The sequence below is a fragment of the Embiotoca jacksoni genome, unplaced genomic scaffold (genome assembly GCF_022577435.1).
Source record: "Embiotoca jacksoni isolate LCO1_2020_lvr unplaced genomic scaffold, fEmbJac1.0.p SCAF_16, whole genome shotgun sequence".
Lineage (NCBI taxonomy): Eukaryota > Metazoa > Chordata > Actinopteri > Embiotocidae > Embiotoca > Embiotoca jacksoni.
Window position 1 is genome coordinate 9,150,778 of NW_027185296.1, and position 21,159 is coordinate 9,171,936.

General features: G+C 41.9%; 2 protein-coding genes across 5 annotated transcripts in view; one reads left to right on the top strand and one right to left on the bottom strand.

The window, feature by feature from the left end:
• The window catches only part of LOC138198956 (cyclin-dependent kinase-like 5), a 54,692-nt gene extending 37,663 nt beyond the window's left edge, over positions 1–17,029 (top strand). For 2 of the 4 annotated variants that reach the window (XM_069150765.1, XM_069150767.1), the window contains exons 8-19: positions 1,780–1,870; positions 2,001–2,190; positions 5,320–5,400; positions 6,702–6,868; positions 8,208–9,249; positions 9,644–9,745; positions 10,134–10,239; positions 11,368–11,491; positions 11,702–11,807; positions 12,022–12,144; positions 13,496–13,651; positions 13,743–17,029. In XM_069150765.1, the coding sequence (XP_069006866.1) occupies positions 1,780–1,870; positions 2,001–2,190; positions 5,320–5,400; positions 6,702–6,868; positions 8,208–9,249; positions 9,644–9,745; positions 10,134–10,239; positions 11,368–11,491; positions 11,702–11,807; positions 12,022–12,144; positions 13,496–13,651; positions 13,743–14,102 (2,648 nt within the window). In that variant the 3' untranslated portion in view covers positions 14,103–17,029. The remainder of the gene's footprint in view (positions 1–1,779; positions 1,871–2,000; positions 2,191–5,319; positions 5,401–6,701; positions 6,869–8,207; positions 9,250–9,643; positions 9,746–10,133; positions 10,240–11,367; positions 11,492–11,701; positions 11,808–12,021; positions 12,145–13,495; positions 13,652–13,742) is intronic. The other 2 variants (XM_069150769.1, XM_069150768.1) reach the window with 2 other exon arrangements.
• A 413-nt stretch (positions 17,030–17,442) lies between these two features.
• LOC138198959 (retinoschisin-like) lies at positions 17,443–20,876 on the bottom strand. The gene is made up of 6 exons (XM_069150777.1): positions 20,822–20,876; positions 20,294–20,319; positions 20,001–20,202; positions 19,058–19,199; positions 18,762–18,957; positions 17,443–17,595 (listed from the first exon to the last, which is right to left on the bottom strand). The coding sequence occupies exons 1-6, from the start codon at positions 20,874–20,876 to the stop codon at positions 17,443–17,445; spliced, it is 774 nt and encodes a 257-aa protein (XP_069006878.1).
• Positions 20,877–21,159: the final 283 nt, after the last annotated feature.

A 21,159-nucleotide genomic window follows, 5' to 3' on the forward strand; every position in this document is an offset into this window, starting at 1 on the left:
CAAAACAGGAGGAAACGTAAAACATTGCATAGCCGCCATCATGCAGGCAATCTGGAGTGAGAGACGGAAGACCTGCTGTTTGCTCTGTGTCAGCCAAAGGCATTGAGAGTACAGACTTAGGCCAAACAGACTCTGCTGTGAAGGTTTACATTTGGGACTGTGTCTTACTGCGCTGGCGTTTACATTGTATGCTGTTTTGATTGTGGGCGACGGCAAGCAGCTTTGAGGAATGACCCAATGGGAAATGAAAAGCTCACACTAAGAGCTGTATAAATGGATCACAAAAGTGAATTTCAGCGTTTTCTTCCTGAAACTCTCAGCAAGACAGCAAGCAGGTAAGCAGACCTGCTTGCTGTCTTGCTGAGAGTTAGATAAGAAGATTGAACCGATGGTCATGTCTGTACGCTAATTATAAAGCGGCAACCAGGAGGTAGCTTCCCAGCACCTCTAAAGCTTCATAAACCTGTTTTTTACATATATATATATATATATATATATATATATATATATATTAGGTGCTACTAGACAGATGTTTTAACATAGATTATAGTGATATTATGTAACTCTTAGCAAGACAGCAAATAAGCCTATTTCCCGAAATGCTGAACTATTCCTTGAAAACTATTTGATAATGATACAGTTTGCCATATTTGTAACTTATTGTTGTTCCTCAGAATTAGAAAAAATATTTGTATCTAAATATTAATGACAGTTATAATGGTTGTTTTATATACATATGTACTAATTTAGTTCTGGATATATGGTAAACAACGTCCAGGAGTGAAGGGGTAAATACTTTTATTTCTTTTCAGTTGATTAGCTGAACTTTACACACAGAAAACAGGGCAGACCCGCTTCGTTTTCCATTTTTATACCTTTGGAACTTCGGTAAATAACATTTGACATTTTAATTGTTTAATTTAAATGAAAATGTAAGTATAAAGACAACAAATTTAGTTTTTTGGAGTGTTATGTTTTATGTATGCGTCTACAAAAGGCCTCATTAGATGAGCTGGTGAAATTGTACTTCAGGGTAAATCTTAGAAACAAGAATTTGTTTTCTCTTTTAGCGCTGAAACACATTTTGTACTAGCTTTAGCATATACACGCTAAAGCTAGTAGTTTGATTTATTCTATAAAGTGTAACTTTAATCTTGAAATGTCAGTTTATTCTCAACATTTTAATTTTATTCTCTAAATATAAAATAAATACAAAATCGTCCTCTTATTTTTGTTTCTTAAACGTGGCCCTAGTACTTCATCATATTTGAGAGGTAGATGTTTTTTTAAGCTCTGAACAGAGCCAGACTAGTTGTCTATTATATATCTCGTTGTTATAGGTATTTCTGCTCGCTTAGCTAACAGCTTCCCTGCTGACGCCTGACTGCCTAACATACAGGAATGAGAGGTATTGATCTTCTCATCTATGTCTAGGACACTAACTTTGTAAATTTGCTTTAGGTTTATAAGAAATAATTCAAATTTGTAATAGCTTGTTTAAATAAAGTCTTTATCTCTGGATGTGTGTTCGACAATGTCCTGTGTTAATGTAGCTTCTGTATACTCTTAGCAGTCCACTGTATTCTCAGAGGGCTCATCATCTCTCCTTTATCAGTGCAGCTCTTACTTAACTCAACTAGTTTGTGACAAACACCTCTGAAGTATAGTAAGCATCCAGAGAGTCACCCGGCTGCTGTCGTTTTTAGATTTCTCAGCATGCAGAGCGTATCAAAAAGCTCCTCATTATACGATATTGCTTCCTCTGTCTTCTCTTGCCAGGCTTTGCACGTAATCTCTCTGAGGGGACTGATGCCAATTACACCGAGTATGTGGCCACTAGATGGTACCGCTCTCCAGAGCTCCTCCTTGGGTACACCCGCTATTTTTTTTTTTTTTTTTAAGCTTTGCCCAGGAACCTAATCTCTAGACTGTCATACCTTTTTATTAGCTGTTCTTATGCCTGGCTTTCATCAGCATCCTCTTTACACGTGTGGTCCCAGGGCTCCTTACGGGAAGGCCGTGGACATGTGGTCGGTGGGCTGCATCCTGGGAGAGCTGAGTGACGGGCAGCCGCTGTTTCCAGGGGAGAGTGAGATTGACCAGCTCTTTACCATCCAGAAAGTCCTGGGACCTCTGCCACCAGAGCAGATGAAGCTCTTCTATAACAACCCTCGCTTCCACGGGCTCAGGGTAACTCTTTGCCCCCACCCTCGCTGTGCTAGCCCTCCCTCCACGCTGCACTTCTCACTGTATTTCTTCTGTCGTGGATCTTCTCTCTCCTCTTCACTGTCTCTTTCTGCCTCCTCCTCTTTCTCTTCTTCCCTTATTTATTTTCTCTCCCTGCTAAGTCTTTTCACTCTGTGCTTGTTTTCTTTTCTTTCTGTTTTTTTCTGGCTGAGTTTGCTGTGCCGTGACTGATTGGATCACAATGAGTCATCGTGTATCATGTCTCCTGTATGCACTGTGAAGGAAGGCTGTGATAAGTCTTCTGTGGCAGGCTGATGGCGCAACAGACCTTGGTCGTCCTTCCCCTTTCCTCCCTACCCACATCTCAGGACATAATAATTAGTTTGTAAAACTGCCTGACAGAGAAATACCCACTGATTAGACTCCTTCTTTATAATTCAGCTTTTTTTCGTGGGTGTAAAAATGGATTAATTTTGGCAGGAAAATTTCGTAATATAGACGCTGTTTTTTTTTTTTCTTCTGAAATCCAGCTTATTAATACCTACGTTGTTTTTCTATAGTAAAATGCTCTCTCCTTTAAGACAGGCATATATTTGACAGTGATGTTGATTAAAAAAAAACATTGCATGCCTGCAATTGTTAGGACTCACTTAAGGAAAAAGAAAAAAAAATCCACAACATTTCTGCACTCGTAATTTAAATGAGTAAAGAGCCGACAAACTAAACTGATCAGCAGAGAGGATAATAAGCAAAGAGAGCGGTGTTTGATGGAAATATGCAGTCAGACCGGCGAGAAACCACACAAGACTTGTGAGTGAACACAGGATGTTTGATGGTTGCTTTATCCCGTTAGCCTCCTACGGTGTGCTTTCTGTAACACTTGGAAATGTGTGATGTAAAAAGAACAGCTTCTGGACATGCTTTTTTTTGGGGTGGGGCAAATTCACAATAGTCGGAAGAAAGATTCGATCAAAATGAAATCCCATGCAGCAGTGCTCCGGGTAAACACAATGTAATTTTAGGAGTAGAAGCATCTGAAAAGTAACAGCAGAAGTGGTCATTGTCTTGACTGGCGCCATTTCTGGAGTATTTTACAGGAGCATCATCAGACTTGCATACACACTGTCCACACAACATTAGATAGGATTTATAGATTCCCAGAAGAGTAACTAATATGGTCGCCATCATACAGTAACAGACACCAAGTGATATACTAGTCAAACCAGTCACAACCGACAACATAGAAGATATACACTCACCGGCCACTTTATTAGGTACACCTTGCTAGTACCGGGTTGGATCCCCTTTTGCCTTCAGAACTGCCTTAATTCTTGGTGTCATAGATTCAACAAGGTGCTGGAAACATTCCTCAGAGACTTTGGTCCATATTGACATGATAGCATCAAGCAGCTGCTGCAGATTTGTCGGCTGCACAGCCATGATGCGAATCTCCAGTTCCACCACATCCCAAAGCTTCTATTGGATGGAGATGTGGTGACTGTGGAGGCTGTTGGAGTCCAGTGAACTCATTGTCACGTTCAAGAAACCAGTTTGAGCTGAATGGAGCTTTGTGACATGGCGCGTTATCCTGCTGGAAGTATCCATCAGAAGACGGTCCACTGTGGTCATAAAGGGATGGACACGGTCAGCAACAATACTCAGATAGGCTGTGGCGTTTCAACGATGCTCAATTGGTACAAAGGGGCCCAAAGTGTGGCAAGAAAATATCCCCCACACCATTACACCACCACCACCAGCCTGAACCGCTGATACAAGGCAGGACGGGTCCTTGCTTTCATGTTGTTTACGCCAAATTCTGACCCGACCATCTGAATGTCGCAGCAGAAATCAAGACTCATCAGACCAGGCAACGTTTTTCCAGTCTTCTATTGTCCAATGTTGGTGAGCACGTGCGAATTGTATCCTCAGTTTCCTGTTGTTAGCTGACAGGAGGCGCCCGGTGGTCTTCTGCTGCTGGAGCCCGTCTGCTTCAAGCATCCATGTGTTGTGCGTTCAGAGACGGTCTTCTGCATAACTCCGTTGTAACGAGAGTTTATTTGAGTTACTGTTGCCTTAATCATCTCGAACCAGTCTGGCCGTTCTCCTCTGACCTCTGACCTCTGACCTCTGACCTCTGGCGTCAACGAGGCATTTTCGCCCAGAGAACTGCTGCTCACTGGATATTTTCTCTTTTTCGGGCCGTTCTCTGTAAACCTAGAGATGGCTGTGCGTGAAAATCCCAGTAGATCAGCAGTTTGTGAAATACTCAGACCAGCCCGTCTGGCACCAACAACCATGCAACGTTCAAAGTCACCTAAATCACCTTTCTCCCTATTGTGATGCTCAGTTTGAACTTCAGCAGGTTGTCTTGACCGTGTCTATATGCCTAAATGCATTGAGTTGCTAACACGTGATTGGCTGAGTAGATATTTGCGTTAACTAGCAATTGAACAGGTGTACCTAATAAAGTGGCCGGTGACTGTATATTGCCAAAATAGCAGTGACACTAAAATGCAAAGTTTTCCTTTGAAAAAAAACTTGTGATAACATACACAGGTGACATGTGAAAGTTGATTTTTGCACATACATGTGGTTTTTGGAACATTTTCATGGTGTCGTGTGAAGGTCATGTTATCATGTTATCATGACCTTCACATGTTATCATATGTTGCAACATGTGTCATAACATGTGTCATAAATGTGATCAAATGATTCCCATGTGGAAAGCATGTGGAAAACATGCGAAACTTGTGTTTTTTTCTGTGAAGGCAGGATTTCTTACTCAGGTATCTCAAAAGCCCACTTTAGCCACTATATTGAAATACAGTGTATTTCTATACAATCAATCAATAAATAAATCAAAGGCCAACCATAACTTTTTCATCTTAAAATATGGAATGTGATAACTATCACATCATTTCTCAGCTGTGGTCACAAAAACCTTCAAAATCATTTTGTGGATCATCGCCGCTTCTTTGATTGGTCACTTATTACGCAGGGAATGACCTTAAAATGAAAGTCATCTTTGGCCATTTCTTTTCTCTGCTGGTCTTGATGAAGTTGTGATCATTCAGTCATTTCTCATGGATATTTCTGACTCTATTAATATCCTCTGCTTTTGTAATACTTTAGTTTCCTGCTGTGAACCACCCCCAAACCCTGGAGCGAAGATACCTGGGAATCATTGGCGGAGCCCTGCTCGACCTGCTGAAGGTGAGGATCCGGCCAAGCTTGATTACTGCTCTCTTTACCTTTCATCAGTTTCTGTTCATTTCTGCTCACAACGTATTATAAAAGCTAGCCTGGCTGTGCCGAGCTTCAGTGTTCTTCTCTGTGAATAACCGTCTGGGTACTCGGCCCGTATTAGTGTTAGCACAGCCATTCTGAAGGGCGGACCAATCAGCGTTCAGTATCGGTGGTTAACCGCGTTTGTCCCACCCCTCCTTCACTGTGATTGGACGGCTGTTGACAATGACGAGGGCAACTCTTGGTGATCAGAAAAAAACACTGAATGCTCAGCGCAGAATAAATACTCAGCACCTCGTCACACTGGTGGCGTTCATTAAAATCAGCTTTTAAAACACGCTGTGCTCAGGAAAAGAAAACATTGGTTTCTTGATTAGTTCAAATTAACCAGAGGTATACGCCCAGTAGGAAGACATGTCTGCAAATGATTCTCTATGGAGCATCCCCAGAACCATATATTCACGCAGTGACATTGGGTTCTGTTTCGCACCAGGCTACATAAAAGCACCCTGCAACAATCGCTTTTCATCAAGTACTCATCTGATAATTGCATCATTATCATGGTGTTTACGTCGTGACTGCATGATGCCTCTTCACTGCTTCAGCATCTCTCAGCTCATATCCTGGTTCCAGCACTGCTGTTATTGCTGTGTCTGCACTGTAAACAGGAGCTCCATGTCAAGAATGTGGGTTGTGCTTGTGCACATGCGCTTTTCTGAGCAGATAATGACTCACCGCTAACATAATGTCATCTCAGGGCTGACTTCAGCAAGGACAAGCATCTCTCTCATTACCAAAAAGGCTTTCTTAAGATGAGGTTTAGACGTTAATTTAACAAAATATGTTGGCTAATGAAAAGCTGTGAGGCCTGCAGAGAGTTACTGTCCGTCTTCTGTTGCTGTCCTAAAGACGAGAAGACAAAATGTGGCTGCCACTATAAATTGTAGTTATATAAAAACAAAGCTGCGCTCAGAGTTCACCAACCATCTTATTTCGAGTGCATTCACTCAGGATTCAGCTTTTTATGAGAGTTTTTGGAGACGGGTTATTAGACACATTTATTCGGGGACAAAAAAAGCAAATGTCACAAATCATATTTCACAACATTGTTTGGTGACAGTAAGACATAATTAAATGCAGCAGCAGCCTGACTTTTATCATAATAGCGATGACTCATGATAGCATGACTGTTTCAGTTTGTTTGTGAGTTCTGGATGTTCGGGGTGTTTTGAGGACTCACGGGCTCCCTTTGTGTGTTTGTGCCGTAGAGCCTGCTACTGCTGAACCCGACGGAGCGCTTTCTCACAGAGCAGAGCCTGAACCACCACGCCTTCCAGACCCTGCGGCTGGTGGAGCGGCCCGGCCCACCCACACCTACACCTGTACGCTCCTCCAAGAGAAAACCTCACCACGGGGACAACACTACCCCCAGCAGGTCAGCACTGAGCCAAGAGGTGGTTTAAGCTTCTCAGTGTCTTCTTGTTGTTTAGATACATAAGATAATGTGTGTTTTTTTTTATGCAAATGTGACCAGTTGTTTTTAACCACATGGTGACATTTTTGCAGACTGTCTCGTTTGTTTTTGGTTTTACTACAAACAGCACACCGTTTTAGTGGTTTAAAATGCCCTATACTTCAATGTTTTTATCATAATCAAAAATTAAACATATCTTCTATTATAAAATGAATAAGCCGGCATGTTGTTGCCTAAAATGACCATGATAATAGAAATGAGATGCATGGTTTGATAGCTGTTTTTCTAACTAAAACAGGCAACCATTAGACTTCTCCACAATGTTTGAACCATAAAACTAACAGATATATTTCAATCTTTTAAGCACCCTAAATAGTTATTTCAGATATTTAGAAGTCTGGTTTGAGGAACTTTACTATATAAGTCTATCGTCCATTAACCAAACACTTAAGTTTGACTGGGCTGACATTATATGACTATGTAAAAAAAACTACGCATTTAGATTTTGCTAACAAAGCTGAATCATCAGCATACAGGAAAAGCTCACATTTACATACTGTATGTTAGGAAGAATTAGGGTCCTGAAATCGATCCCTGTGCCACAACACATCTGACCATATCTGCCCACTACATATGGTTACTGTGGAATAACTTCAGCTAGTTTTAACAAACACACAGATGCCATATCAATGCAGAATAATACCTTGGTGGTCAACTCCCTAACAGAAAAACACGAGCTTCACATGTTTACCGCATGTTACAACATGAAAGAAAATATATTGCATGGGAATCTACATTACACCATAAAAATGTGACTTGTGTCATGTGATTACGTGAGTTTTTGCACAAATGAAATTCATGTGTTTTTTCTGTAAAGTCAGTATTACGACCTGCCTTCACCTTTGAAATGCATCCCTAATCCACAGGATGCTATGCTAACACAATGCATGTTGTACACCCAAATAAAAGACTAGCTAGGACAAAGCCTCAGCAACACGGTGAGAGCGTGCGGTATCTCACTGAGGTTATCAAGAGGGCACCTCCCTTCACTGGTGTTTCGTCTCGTTAGGCCCTCAGGATCACTCAACGGCAGTCCTGCCGTCCCACAACTACTCCCCTCAATACTCACACCCACCAACCCTGCTCTGCCTGTTTTACACCTAAACTAGTGTGACTTGTGCCGACATATAAGTAGCAAACTACTTGGTTATCGCAGCCAATGTCCTCCAGTTTATTGTGTAAAATGGACGGTCTGATGCTCAGCGTATTGATCTTTTCCTTTCTCTCTGATTTTGCTCAGGAGCCACGGGGGAAAGAGCTCAGGAGGCCACCGCTCCAGCAGCAGAGAGTGCTCCAGCTTACCCCGACACGAAGACCTGCACCCGAATGACGGCTTTCTCAACGGCAACATGTCTGCAGCCGTCAACCTCAGCCCCACCCTGCATCCGAAAAACTACCAGCCGCAGATCTTCAACCACTCCACCTCCTGCAACATGGACCTGGCCAGCAGCAACCTGCCTCATCTGCTCGGATCAGGTGATGCCAAGAGCAAAGGCGACTTCGACATGAACTTGGGGTCCAAGATATCCGACGGCCCCGGAGCCAAGTACCTCAAATCCAACTTCCGCTCCCAGCAGAACCGCCACTCTTTTGTGGAAGGGAAGACCAACACACTTCAATCAGGGGACAAACACAGTCGACACAGCTACATGGAGTCCCACAGCTCCACGCCCTCCTCCTCCAAGTTTGCCTACCTGAACTTGTCCAAGAGCTACGGCACGCTTAGCGATGCCAAGTCAGTAGGGAACCTAAATGATGTACATCTTTATGCAGACGAGCCTACATCTCGCTACTTTCCCTCCAGCTGCCTCGACCTCACAGCTCCGAGCAGCCCGTCAGCCCGCCGAGTGGAAAGACTGGGACCCGGCGCAGCTGGACGAGGAAGCATGCGCTCAGAAAGAGAGAGCAACACGCTGGACTCGTCCTACAGGCGCTCCTCCACCCGCCATAAGGCCTCAGAGGAGGCCAAGTCACCAGACGCCCTGGATCCTGGGGACGGTGGCGTCGAAAGGAGCCACGGTCACTCTCTGTCCGCCCCACATGACCCTCTGTCTTACGGTCAAGGATACACCAGCCCCTTCTCCTCCCAGCAGCGGCCGCACCGCCACTCCATGTACGTGCGGAGGGATCACCAGAGGACACACGGGGCGGACGAGGGGCTTTCGGTCGGGCAGGGAATGCCCACCAGAGCCAGCAGCCTCCAGCTCCTGTCGCCACAGCTGCAGCACCGCACGCTGCCCCGTCACTCTGGGGGCTCGTCCAGAGAAGAAGACATGAGCAGGGTCAGTCATCCACCCACGTCGAAGCTCTCCAACCTGAAGGAAAGCCTTCAGGATCTAATCATATCAGATGCCTCCATCAGGTTGTGTTGGATAACGCTGCCTCAGTCTCAGTTTGTCCAACAATGCAGCCAGGATTTATTCTGGTGGTGTCTGAAAATATAATGATGTGTGTTTAGGTTTTCAGCCCGGGTTTGTAACGAAGTGAAAAGGCAGAATTAACATTACTGCAGCTTCTTCTATGAACATGCGCTAAGAGTGGTATATGGTGATTTGTGCTACCTGCTCATTTATATATACTGTATATGCACATATAGTATATAGGCCGTGTGTGTAGCTGTATGTATGTGCTGCAATGCTGAGCTCACTTCATGCTTCATCATTTCTCCATTAACAGAGTGAACAGGCACCCACTGAGGTCACCCACAGCAGACCCCCAATAAGGGACTCCACCAGGGACAACAGCGCATCTTTTCACACACAGCGGCAAAAAAGCGAGGTCCGACATTCTGCCTGCACCCACCATTCCCCACCCACATCCAGTCTTCCCAGAGTGCGGATGTGGGTGGATACTGCTGTCATGAACTGCTCTCTCTTTCTCTGTCTCTCTGCATCAGATGCCTCTTCATTTTCTCTGTGTGCTTTGCTTCCCTCTAATGTGATTACTTATGATAGCACGGTCGAGCTTGTCATCACGGCACATTTCAGTTTGATTCTGGGATACATTTATAGCCTCTACAGATTTTTATTTTTTATTATAACGACCACTCGTAAATCAATACACCCCCGTTTCTCTCTGTTTCTTTCAAGTAAATAAAGGTAGACAGGCATGCAAAGCAGTTAACCTCTCAGGTTTATATATGATTAGTTCTTCTGTTGTGACTCAGGTTGGCTTATATCATGACCAGCAAGCAGAAGATGGGGGCTCTTCCAAAGAGAACCGCAACATCTACAGTGAATCCATGCCCAGGCGGGTGGGCAGCTTCTACAGAGGTTGGTTTAGTCAGTGTGTGATATCTCTGGCTTCCTGGCTTTCACTGCACTGTTTAAGTCAAGACTTCATTTCAGATTTAATCAAGAAACCTCACTGAAGTTTACTGCAAATGAAAAAAAAGTATTTTAAGTTTATGTCCTGCTCAATTTACTACGAGAAGAAACATGATTATGGTGTCTTTCAATCCATGATATATATTTTTAAAATGTGTGTACCAAAAAAAAAGAGACATTTCACTCCAAATCAAAAAGGTTTCCTTGTCGTTTTGCGAGAGTCAAAGTCAGGGGATCACCAAAGGACTACAAATAAATGTAATTTCATTACAACCCAGAGAATAGTCGGGACATTTTAGTCTGGAACGAAGTGCCATCTTGACAGACACATTTCTAGCATTGCTGAAAAGTGTGAGTGACACAGTGACATGTACTGATTGAGATATTTTACAGTTAAAAAACTAATTTGTTAGCGTTCTCTAGTGTACAAACTATGTAAAAAGAGACCATGTAAATTTACTCAAAAAGTTACTGTAAAAATGTTCGTTGTTACTTCATGATTTATAGCCAATAAAAAATTGCACCTACAATATGATGATATCTGAAAATATGTTAGCGGAGCCCGATGGCATAAGATCTGGTTTGTAGCAAAACGAGTCCGTCCGTTCTCATTAGTTCTCATCGTTCTCTCAGCATCACGGATGTAAAGGATCCCTGTGAGGTTTTGGTGTCGAGTTGCTGTCTGCCTCAGTTTTTCACGTCACCAAAAGGGGGCAGCACAACTGAGAACTTTAAAATATACATACAGTAGCTTTAATGTAAAAACAAAACCTTTTGGTTCTGGATTTTTTTTTTCAGTAGTCAGCAGCAAATAAATATTGTCTTGTTTTTATTCATGTTTAAAATGTTGTTTATTCTATATATACCTTATACATTACGAACATATTACTTACAAAACATTAGATTTTTCTTGGTTACAGTTCCCAGTCTTGTCTGACATAAATTATAACTGATGATGCTTTTGAATAAATGTGAGCTTGTGGGTTATGACCCAATACAATTGCTACGATTTGTTTACTGTATATCTCTGCTTATCAACGGTGAATGAAGCTATTTGTTGTGTTTGTTGAACAGTCCCGTCTCCTCGGCCGGACAACTCCTTCCATGACAGCCGGGGTCAGAGCCGGGGCTCTGGCATGTCCGGGGACGGCAGCGGTTTGACAAATCACTCCAAACGTCAGCCGGCGTTCGACCCCTGGTAATTATATCTTCTAACCACAACCAAAAATAGCGTACTTTGTTCACCGAAGAACATCTCTCTGAGACTCAGCTACCTTGATGACGATACTAATTTGTTCGCTCTCTGTTGCTGTTGTTGAAACAATTTCCTGTCAAATTTAATTTCACACTGGCCTCGTGAAAACTTTTTAGCTGGGACATCGTGCTCAGTGCTGGGTTTTATTTTCAGGACTGGCCCAGATACAGTGGTGTTGAATGCCTCTGAGCCATCCAAAGAAAAGGAGAAGCAGGGTTTCTTCAGAGCAATAAAGAAGAAAAAGAAAAAATCCCAAATGGTGAGTTGTGTGTTAAGAACATCTGAGGACGTCTGGATGTCTGTCTACATGCAGTAGCTCCTCCGCTGCTTCTCAAATGTTTAATCTTTTGCCTTATTGTCAACCTTGAGAGAAATTTAAAACCATTTGTTGTTGTTGTTGTTGTTGTTGTTGCTGCTACTACCGTGTGCATCATGTTTACCTGTGCCACCAGTCATGTGCCTCTATATTACAGATGGAAGTCCCTGAAGGAAGGCCTCCTGTCATCAAGAAATGTCTTTTCCCTCTGTTTAGCCCAAAGAATAACATAAAGCATAGCTCCTCTGTGAGAGTCCTCCCTGTAGTGTCCTCTCCCATGGTACATGCCGTTTTACACTATCCTACTCACCTCCTGCCTCCGTGTCACACATCTAACATCGCATGCATTAACACCGTTAATCAGCACTCTTTTGTTGTGTCATCTTAAGCCTGGTTTCTTTGATGATTTTATGATGGAAGTAATTTGTGTTTGAGATTGAATTGCTAACACAAACCAGCCAGATCCATCTACAGTTTCAGTACAACTCTTAAATACAGTGAAGCAACACCTACCAGGCTATAAAGTTCCTATTTTCAACCTTTAAATAACAGATCTTTCATTGGCTTTTACTCCTGGATGTTTTAGATGAAAGAAAATCTTCGTCATTTAAAAGACTATCCAGATAAATGGATGGATCTGCGTGGCATTTTTGTGTTTGGTCCATCTGATTGTGATCAGTGGCCAGTGATTTCAGCCACAGCCCTCTAACAGCATGTCTCTGGTTGAGCTGAGTACGAGCGAGAGCGCTCCGGCTTCGGTTGAAGCAGACGAGATTTTAGCGAGTCTGTGAGCCTGGTTACGCTCACACGAAGCTTTACTGCTTACTGACGTCACACAGAAGCATTTGATCAACTGTGTATCTAAACCCACGACTTGATAACAGAGTATAGACGAGGGAGGGATGGAGAAGAGGTACAGAAATATTTGCTGAATATGAACGAGACCACATTTTGACATGTTAAACTGACTGCCGTCTCAGTGGCAGCAAAGGTTCAGCATGAAACAGGTGTTTGAGACGCTTTCTTCCCTTCACATTTCTTCACATTTCTATTTATAAATGACCGTTTGTTCAGAGTCTGGGGAAGGGGGGGGGGCATCACTGCTGATGACAGAGCACATATAAACGCAATCTGGACAGGAGAAATAAGGCAGTCAGACTGAGCTGGTGGAAAATCGTTTGCATGAACGGTAGACGGTTTGAAAATATTAAAACCTTTTTAAAACCTTTATAGAAGGAGTCGTCTCTTCTCTTCCTCAGATCAGCAGATGCTCGGGGGTTTTCTTCAGATGCATGTCATGTTCTTTTTAGTTTTTCTGACTTCACTGCACTTGAAACAAATCAATACAAAAGTATTACCTAAATAATATTTACATCTTTGATGAATGCACCAATGTAAAGGACAACATGAAGCACACAAACGTGTTTTCTGAAGCATATTTTAAGGTTTTGGTTGGACTCTGTTAAACTGATGAAAACCTGCAATGGAAAAAAAAAATCTGAAAAAACAATAATTCTTCACATTTTGTGTTTCTTTTTGTCCTTAACATTATGCGAACCTATCTTTATTTCAAGTTTGAGAATTGTCAGTTGAGACGGGTTGAATTACACCTGCGTGTTTCTGTGTGACAGGTTCCCAGTGAAGGAGTGGATACAGTTATCCAGAAGGCCTCCAGGTCCTCGGGTCACCAGAGCAGCCGCCACAGGACCCGTGACAAGAGCAGAGACCGGGACCAAGACCGAGACAAGGACTGGCCGCCTGAGAAGCTGTCCGATTCACATTCCCCAGTGAGTCCCATGTAGAAAACCATTTTCCTGATGCGTGTTGTTTTGAAATGTTTGATTTAAGTATGTTGATTACCTGTCTCGTGTCTTGCAGAGTCAGCCACTGAAGTCACTGCGCAAGCTCCTGCACCTTTCCTCCTCATCCTCCAACCAGACCGCGCCCTCTGACATGCGCTACCAGCCGCTGCCTAATTCAGCCTCCGCTCAAGGTGGTTTCACTGAGAGCCGGGGTCTCTCAGGGGTCAGCACGCCCCAGCTCAAGAGCCGACAGGCGGCGTACCCGCTGCCCGGACAGCTGGACTCCGGCTGGCACTCGTCCGCCCTGGGCCGCCCCGAGGGCAACCCCTACCCGGAGCAGATGAGCATCAAGGGAGGCCAGAACGGGCACGGCTTCGGACGCCCGTCCAGATCCCGAATGCCAAACCTCAATGACCTGAAAGAGACGGCTCTGTGATCTCAGTCACATCTCACATCCACGTCAGACTTCTCCGTTACCCCTCTGTGGCTCCTACACCTCCGTTGTATGACAGCACACCTGCTAAACACACACACACACACACACACACACACACACACACACACACACACACACACAAATACCAAACCTTCAGTTTTACACACTGCTTGCAAACAGGCCAGAAGCCTTTTTTTGTCTTAATTTTTTTAAAGCTTCCATGTTTGATAGACTTTATATTACTACGTATGTAATTCTGATTATAATTTGTATTATAAAATAAATATATTACAAATTAAATATATATAAATGGATAGATAAACTGTAGATTTTAAGTGTAAGTATTTTTGTTTCTATTAAATATAGAAATATAGTACATTTTACTGCGTAGTATTTCCTTAAAACTAATCTAAGGCATTCTAAACAAATCAAGTTTTATCAGTTGTTTGAATAGAGATTGGTAACGTCAGTAACTTGTGTTCATCTCACCCAGGATTGTAAACTCTGTCCAAGACATCTCGCCCTTGGATGTGCTCTGTCATGCTGGTTACAGATGCTCAAATGTGCAACTACGAGTCAGTGCAGTCTTGTTCTTAAACTATAGCTGTAGTATGTGCAGTTCCTCTGAGTGGGCACTGACAATCTCAAGGCTTAGATCTGATCACGCTGCTGTTTTTAAGGGTAGTTTTTAATGTCTTTATGAAATGCAGCCATTTTAGAAACTTTGGTGCCATAAACTAACAGAAAGCCTGACCTACATCGCCCTCTGTGGGAGATAACAAAGCACTGCAGTTACTGTACTCTGAGATTACCACGCACTAACATGTAGGCACTGACTGCTCATGCGCTATATGTGTAAATTATCATTTGCATATTATAAACCAGTATTATACAGTTAAAACTACAATTTACCCTTCAGTCACGTCAAATAGAACAAACCTTATAATTATTTTTAAAAATCAGTAAAAAATATCTTCTGAAATATGTATCTATGTAAAAGTGCTATAACAAATACCCTTATGGATGAATTTTATTCTCTTCTAACATTGATACTCTGCACTGCGCTGAGGGAACTTCAAGGATCCAGTTAATGACGAGGGACATCTGCAGCTGATATGAAGGATGTGCTTCTCTGATAACTCCCCTCACTAACAGGATTCAAGGAAGTCTATTTGTTGCTCATTTTATACTTAAATATTTCACATGAGCAACTTCCAAGTGGGTTCTGCTGGTTTCATCAGTTAAAGATATACGTCCAAAACACGATATGAAGTTTAACTGCTGTGAAAAATTAATATATAAACCGTAAATATTTTTTAGGGAGGTGATTTTTACAGCAGCTCGAGGAACACAAAAGCCATTCTGGATATGTTGGTGCAATGGCTCCCAACTATTTACGCCTGACGTACTGTCACCGCCCTCTGAGATGAACTCAAGCACCCCTTTAATAACACCACCTGTCAGCTTCATCTGAGTACACTACTTATTATCTGAGTGCATATTATTCCAGCAGTTTTTCATACAGTTGTCAATGTTTCGGACATTTTGGTTCATGTTTGCAGTTGTAATGCTTCCACTTTGAGCAGCACCAGGGCATGTCAACCATTTATCCAGTTCTTTTAAATAACTGTTTGAGCCCTTTATTTAATACTTTTAGCTGCTTGGACCATTTCATTTTTTCTGTTACTTTTAGCAAACTATTTCAACCATACTTTTAGACATGTGGAATTCTTTCAGCAACCATCTATTGCTTTTAGCTAACTATTGCAACCATTTATTTATCCATTACATTTCACTAACTTTTCTACCATTTATACATACTTTTTGCTGTTTTATTACTTATCCATCACCTATAGGTAACTAATTTAGCCATGTAAAATTCTTTTAGCCTACATTTAGCTATTTCGGACATTTTCCCACATTGTTTCAACTCTTTTTCCGTTTCTCTTTGCTTCGTCACTATTTATGAATTAATTTTATGTTGGCTAACTGTTTTAACTATTTGTCCACTTCATTTGGCCTTTTTTGCTGTTTGTCGTGCGGCTCTTCTAGACTTGATTTCAAACCGAATGGATACAATTCGGAGGAGACTAAAAGTTCACAGAAACACACAACTAATGTTATTACCACTGACATTACTCATATTGTAATATGTATGTTTTCAAAGGAGTACAGCTCCATTATCTTCTCTCTATGTTCCTCCGCCTCAGGCTCCACCTACCCTGGTCGGGAATCACTGCTCTACTGTATTTTTAACTGATTGCACACACTGAACCACTTGGGACGAGCTTTTAGAAAAAATGGAAACACAGTGGGGGCAGAAGCTGCACTGTAACACTGTTCTCTGTCGGAAATAAAGTGCCATAAGAGAGTAGCTTGGCAGAAATAAACCCTAAACCTTTTTAATGTTGCACTTTGAAGAGACTGTGTGGCTCAGCAATATTGTTCTGACTCTGTAAATTCTTCCTCACTTCATGTTCATCATGTGCTCAGTGTGTGAGGACTGAAACACGGAGCCCGCCGGCTCCACCTGTAACACACTGAGTCCAGACAAAAGCGTACCGTACTGCGTGTTGTGCCCTGTAAGGACTGTGCACACTCTGTACTTGACACAATACATTTCTCTCTTTGGATTATTGTTTTGCTGAAGGAGCACCGTGTATTATATTAATACTGATGTGTGACTACTTGTTTGGTAATATTTATAACAGAAGATGTTTATCAACTGTTTAAATGAAATCTAGTATTAAGTTTGTGCTTTTATTACAGACACAAATTAGTAGCATAGTCAATGTTTATCTGTTTTTTTTTCAACAGAGCATTTACATGATAAAATAAACCCACAAATGAATGCTTAGTGATTTTAGAATATTCATGTTTACATATGTAACAGTGAAATTCAAATAAAACAAGCCAATTTAATTTGACTCTTCGTCCGTCGAATCTGTTTTATGTCCTTGAAGTAGTGTTTAAAGAGAGTTTATGAGCAAGTAATCCATTTTTTTTTACACTCTTTTAGCTTTATTGAAGGTCAGAAAATTTGCATTTTGAACTGGAAGGTTTCCGATTTGTATTTACACATTTGTGTTAACACACTGAACTTTTGCAGATTTTAAAACAGATCAATATTACATCAAAGGACATCAAATATGCCCACCTGCCCAGACTTTTATTGCTTTGAGTTTCACTAAAGAATTAAGGACAGACTTGTTCAAGAAATAAAGGTCATATCAAAGTAACATAATGCATCTTTCAGTGCTGGACCAGTGTTCTCCTTTTGGCATGTGACAGGTTGGCAGGGGAAGGATGAACAAGGAGTAAAAAGCAGGCGGAGAACACTTCAGGAACATTTGTTCATGCACATCAGCAGCTCCATCCTCATGGCGATGCGGGTGTGCCAGCCCAGCGGCAGCAGACGGATGTAGCGGGCCACAATAGGAGGGCGCAGCAGGTTTTGCACCGTGGAAGAACGATCAGAGTTTCCATAGAAGACCTGAAGAGAAGGAAGTAAACATCTTAGTGCATCATTTGAATTCTGCGTTTCCACACATTCATTCATCTGGGATACAACTAATCAGGAAAACATTGCAAAGTAAAAACCCTGCTGCAGGCAACTTGATGAAGTGAAAACATATTTCAACATACTGGAAAAGCCACTCTGCCTTTCATCTTATCAATTATTCATACTGGAACAATTCAAAAAAGTAAAACAAAATGTGATATACGAAGGAACTTGACTCTGAAATGTTCCATCAGAGAAACTGATGAACAGAATCACTTTAAAGTGCTGAAATCACTCTGAACAGATACTGCCAATACATTTGATAGGCAAACCAAAAAATTATGGAGTCCCAAAGAGTCCAATATTAAATTGATAAATAATAGTGTAAAAATAAACCAATACATTTTTTTTTAAATGTTAAAAACATGATGTATTGAAACAAAATGTGGATTTCATCATTTTTCTTTCTATAATAAATTGCTTACAATTTTAAGCAAATAAATGATTGTTTTTACGTGTTGATTCAAAAATATGGTTTATTTCATAAAGTATTTTCACATGAATATCATGTTACTGTATACTATATACTATATTCAGAAAAATACAGAAACATTTCAAAGCAAGGGGTCCGATGTTTTAATATTTTTAAGAATTTCTTTTTTTTCACACAGTTGCTGCTCTATTTAGACACGTTACATATTTTGTATGCTGTTTTGTTTTTTTTCTCAATGTACTGTTTGTATATTTTATTATAATGTTGAACTCTTAGGGCCTTCATAGAAATACTATCCCATGCACATTATCCATTTTAAGTAAAAACAAAATGCTTGCAGGAAAAATATATAAGCATCTAGAGGAGGTTGTACTCAGAAGTTAGTTAGTGTTGGCACAAAAATCGAGGGGTGATCATTCCATACATTTTTACATATACAATCTTGTTAGAGGAATATTCCCCTCATTAACAGACATTTCAGAGGGAATGTGTGAAAATAATCTTGAACAGGCTGAGTTCAAAGTCAGTGTTTCCAATGGTAGACAAGCTGCTGTTATCAGAAAACCAGGAGCGAAGTGAGTCACTGAGAGGTTTGTGGGAGTTATTATTAGGAAAAAGTCGTGATGAGTGTCATACTGGTAAATCTTGGATTTTGTGAACCTACCCTATTGTTTCCTGTCTGGTCTTTGTAATAGATCCAGTTGAGGGTCTCCACAGTGCGGTATTGGATGCTGTATTTAGTAATCCACTCATCAGCATCACAGCGGCCCTGGGTGAGGATGCCAGACACCACACCCACCTCCTTCAGGTCAATCTGGATCCACTGGTACTGGTCGTTGAACTTGGACAGCCATGCACACCTAACAAAACATCACATATGTTGTGGTTTTTTTTTGTTTGTTTTTTGCAGAATGTGCAGTATATGACATGAGAGGAGCAAGGCTTGGCACCGTGACTCACCCAAAGCCCTGGTTGTTAAGGCGAGCCTTGTTGGAGATCCAGGAGGAGTACCAGCCGCTGTACTGGTCCTGATTGGAGCAGCTGATCTGGTCTATGGTCACGGATCCGGATTCGAAGCCCAGGGCTCTGTGGTATGGGCATTCTGAGGAGGCATTGTATTTTTTAAATTAAAATTAAAAAGAAAATAATCTCTTCATTTGAAACTGTAACTGGACACTTTTTTGTGTTAAACATTTGCATTAAATCATTCTGCTGATATAAAAAATTAGAAGTCATTTTCAGACTAATTGCACAGAGCAACATTCACTTTGCTCGACACTGTGACGTTGTTCTCTTATTCCGCTCAACTCTCCAGCTTGTGATGCTCGGGCTTACAGTGAGATTTTATACTCAGAAGGCTTTCGTGAGAAGGTGGAAGAAGATGATCGGGGCATCATCTGATGTGTGCTGCCTTGCCCAGTATCACGCTATTAGGTGAAGGACACACCCTATTTTGGGCTCCCTAATCTGCTCATCACATTCCTGCACAGGTAATGAGATTATCTAAACAGCATTTGTCGTTCCAGGCTTCATCTTCTTCTTCTTCCTCACAGTTGTTCATTTCTCAACCTCAAACTGTCAATGCAAGCCCCTTTCATCTTACAGTAGGCAGTCCGTTCAAAGAGTGCGTACGAGGACACAGCCAGCTATCATGAGCTGTGTGATCCATCACACTGTCTGGAGCCCTGCGTGTGCCCAAAAATCAACAGGATACAACTCTGCTCAGCATTAATCTTCAGGTGTGTGATGTTCCCCAGCATATCATTGTCCTTCAGTTAAAGTGTGTCCCATTCATCACTTTTGTTCTGGCCTGATAAATAAAGGACATCCAACAACCTTTCAGGTGAAATATACAGGGCCCTACAAGTGAGTCCAGGTCAGGTGACCCCGGTGGAGGTCTCACCTGGCATGCAGTTCAGTGATTGACCCTGAGGTGGCGGCGGTGGCAGTAAGGTCGGCGGGACAGCTTGGATGACAGCAGGGGTTCGTGTAGATGATTCGGCAGATTCACAGTCGCAGGTGCAGGCTTGGATGTTCTGCGTCCATGTCTCGATCACCTGCTGGTCCTCCTCCTGCAGCTCCTCCTCCTGGACAACCTCCTCCTCCTGAGGAGCACACGGTGGAGGACTGAGTCTGAGGTTTGTTCTCGAGACAGTTTAGAATCACATTTCAGACTTCTTTTAGGTGCTGTCTTACCTCCTGCGGGTGAACAGTGATCAGGGCTACACCCCATCAATAGAAGCATGAAATGTAAAAGCAGTAAAAGCAATAAAATGTGCAGCCCCCAAAAAACAAATTTCACAGAAAGAAGAAAACATTAAAGAAGCTGAACAAACCTTGTGAGAAATAAACTTTAACAATAACAATAAACTAAACAAATTGTTGGCAGGTTTTTGCATGACATTAACAAACACTTCTAATCTCTATTCAGCATGATTCATGTCTCCAGAAAAATCCTGCATCTGTGTAATACTGGAAAAAAAACAAAACATTTTGCACAATCACAAAGAATTGCTTATTGGCCCCTTTAGCATAAAACTTGGTTAGTTTCATTTGATTGCAGCAACATTTCTGTGCAGTACCTCCATTACTGTGTACTTATGTAACCATTGGCACACTCACAGAAAGATGCAAAGACTTACCCAGAGCTGTGAGTATATTCCTGATTTTTTTAAAGGTAGGTTCAGTTAGTAAAATCCTTCATGGAGGAGCCCAATGACTTACCCTGAGATAGAAGCAGGAGGAACAGCACAGCAGCACGACGAGAAGTGACCTCCATCTTCCTCTTCAGCTGTGCTGGAATGAGATGTGTGTGATACCCAATGCTAGTGGATAGGATTACTGTAATCCACAGACCTGTGATGGCCTTATCTAAGACTCTTTATTGGCCTTTACACACCGCATTCAGGCTGCTCTATTGTACTGCACCTGTAGGCAACTGAATAACACCTTCTCATACATCAAGAGTGAGTGCCATTCTTGGTGGCAGCGGTGTCCTGTGATAAGTGACCTCCCACTCAGGTGTTTGAGGACACTGGTGTTAGACGATGTTCTATACAAAA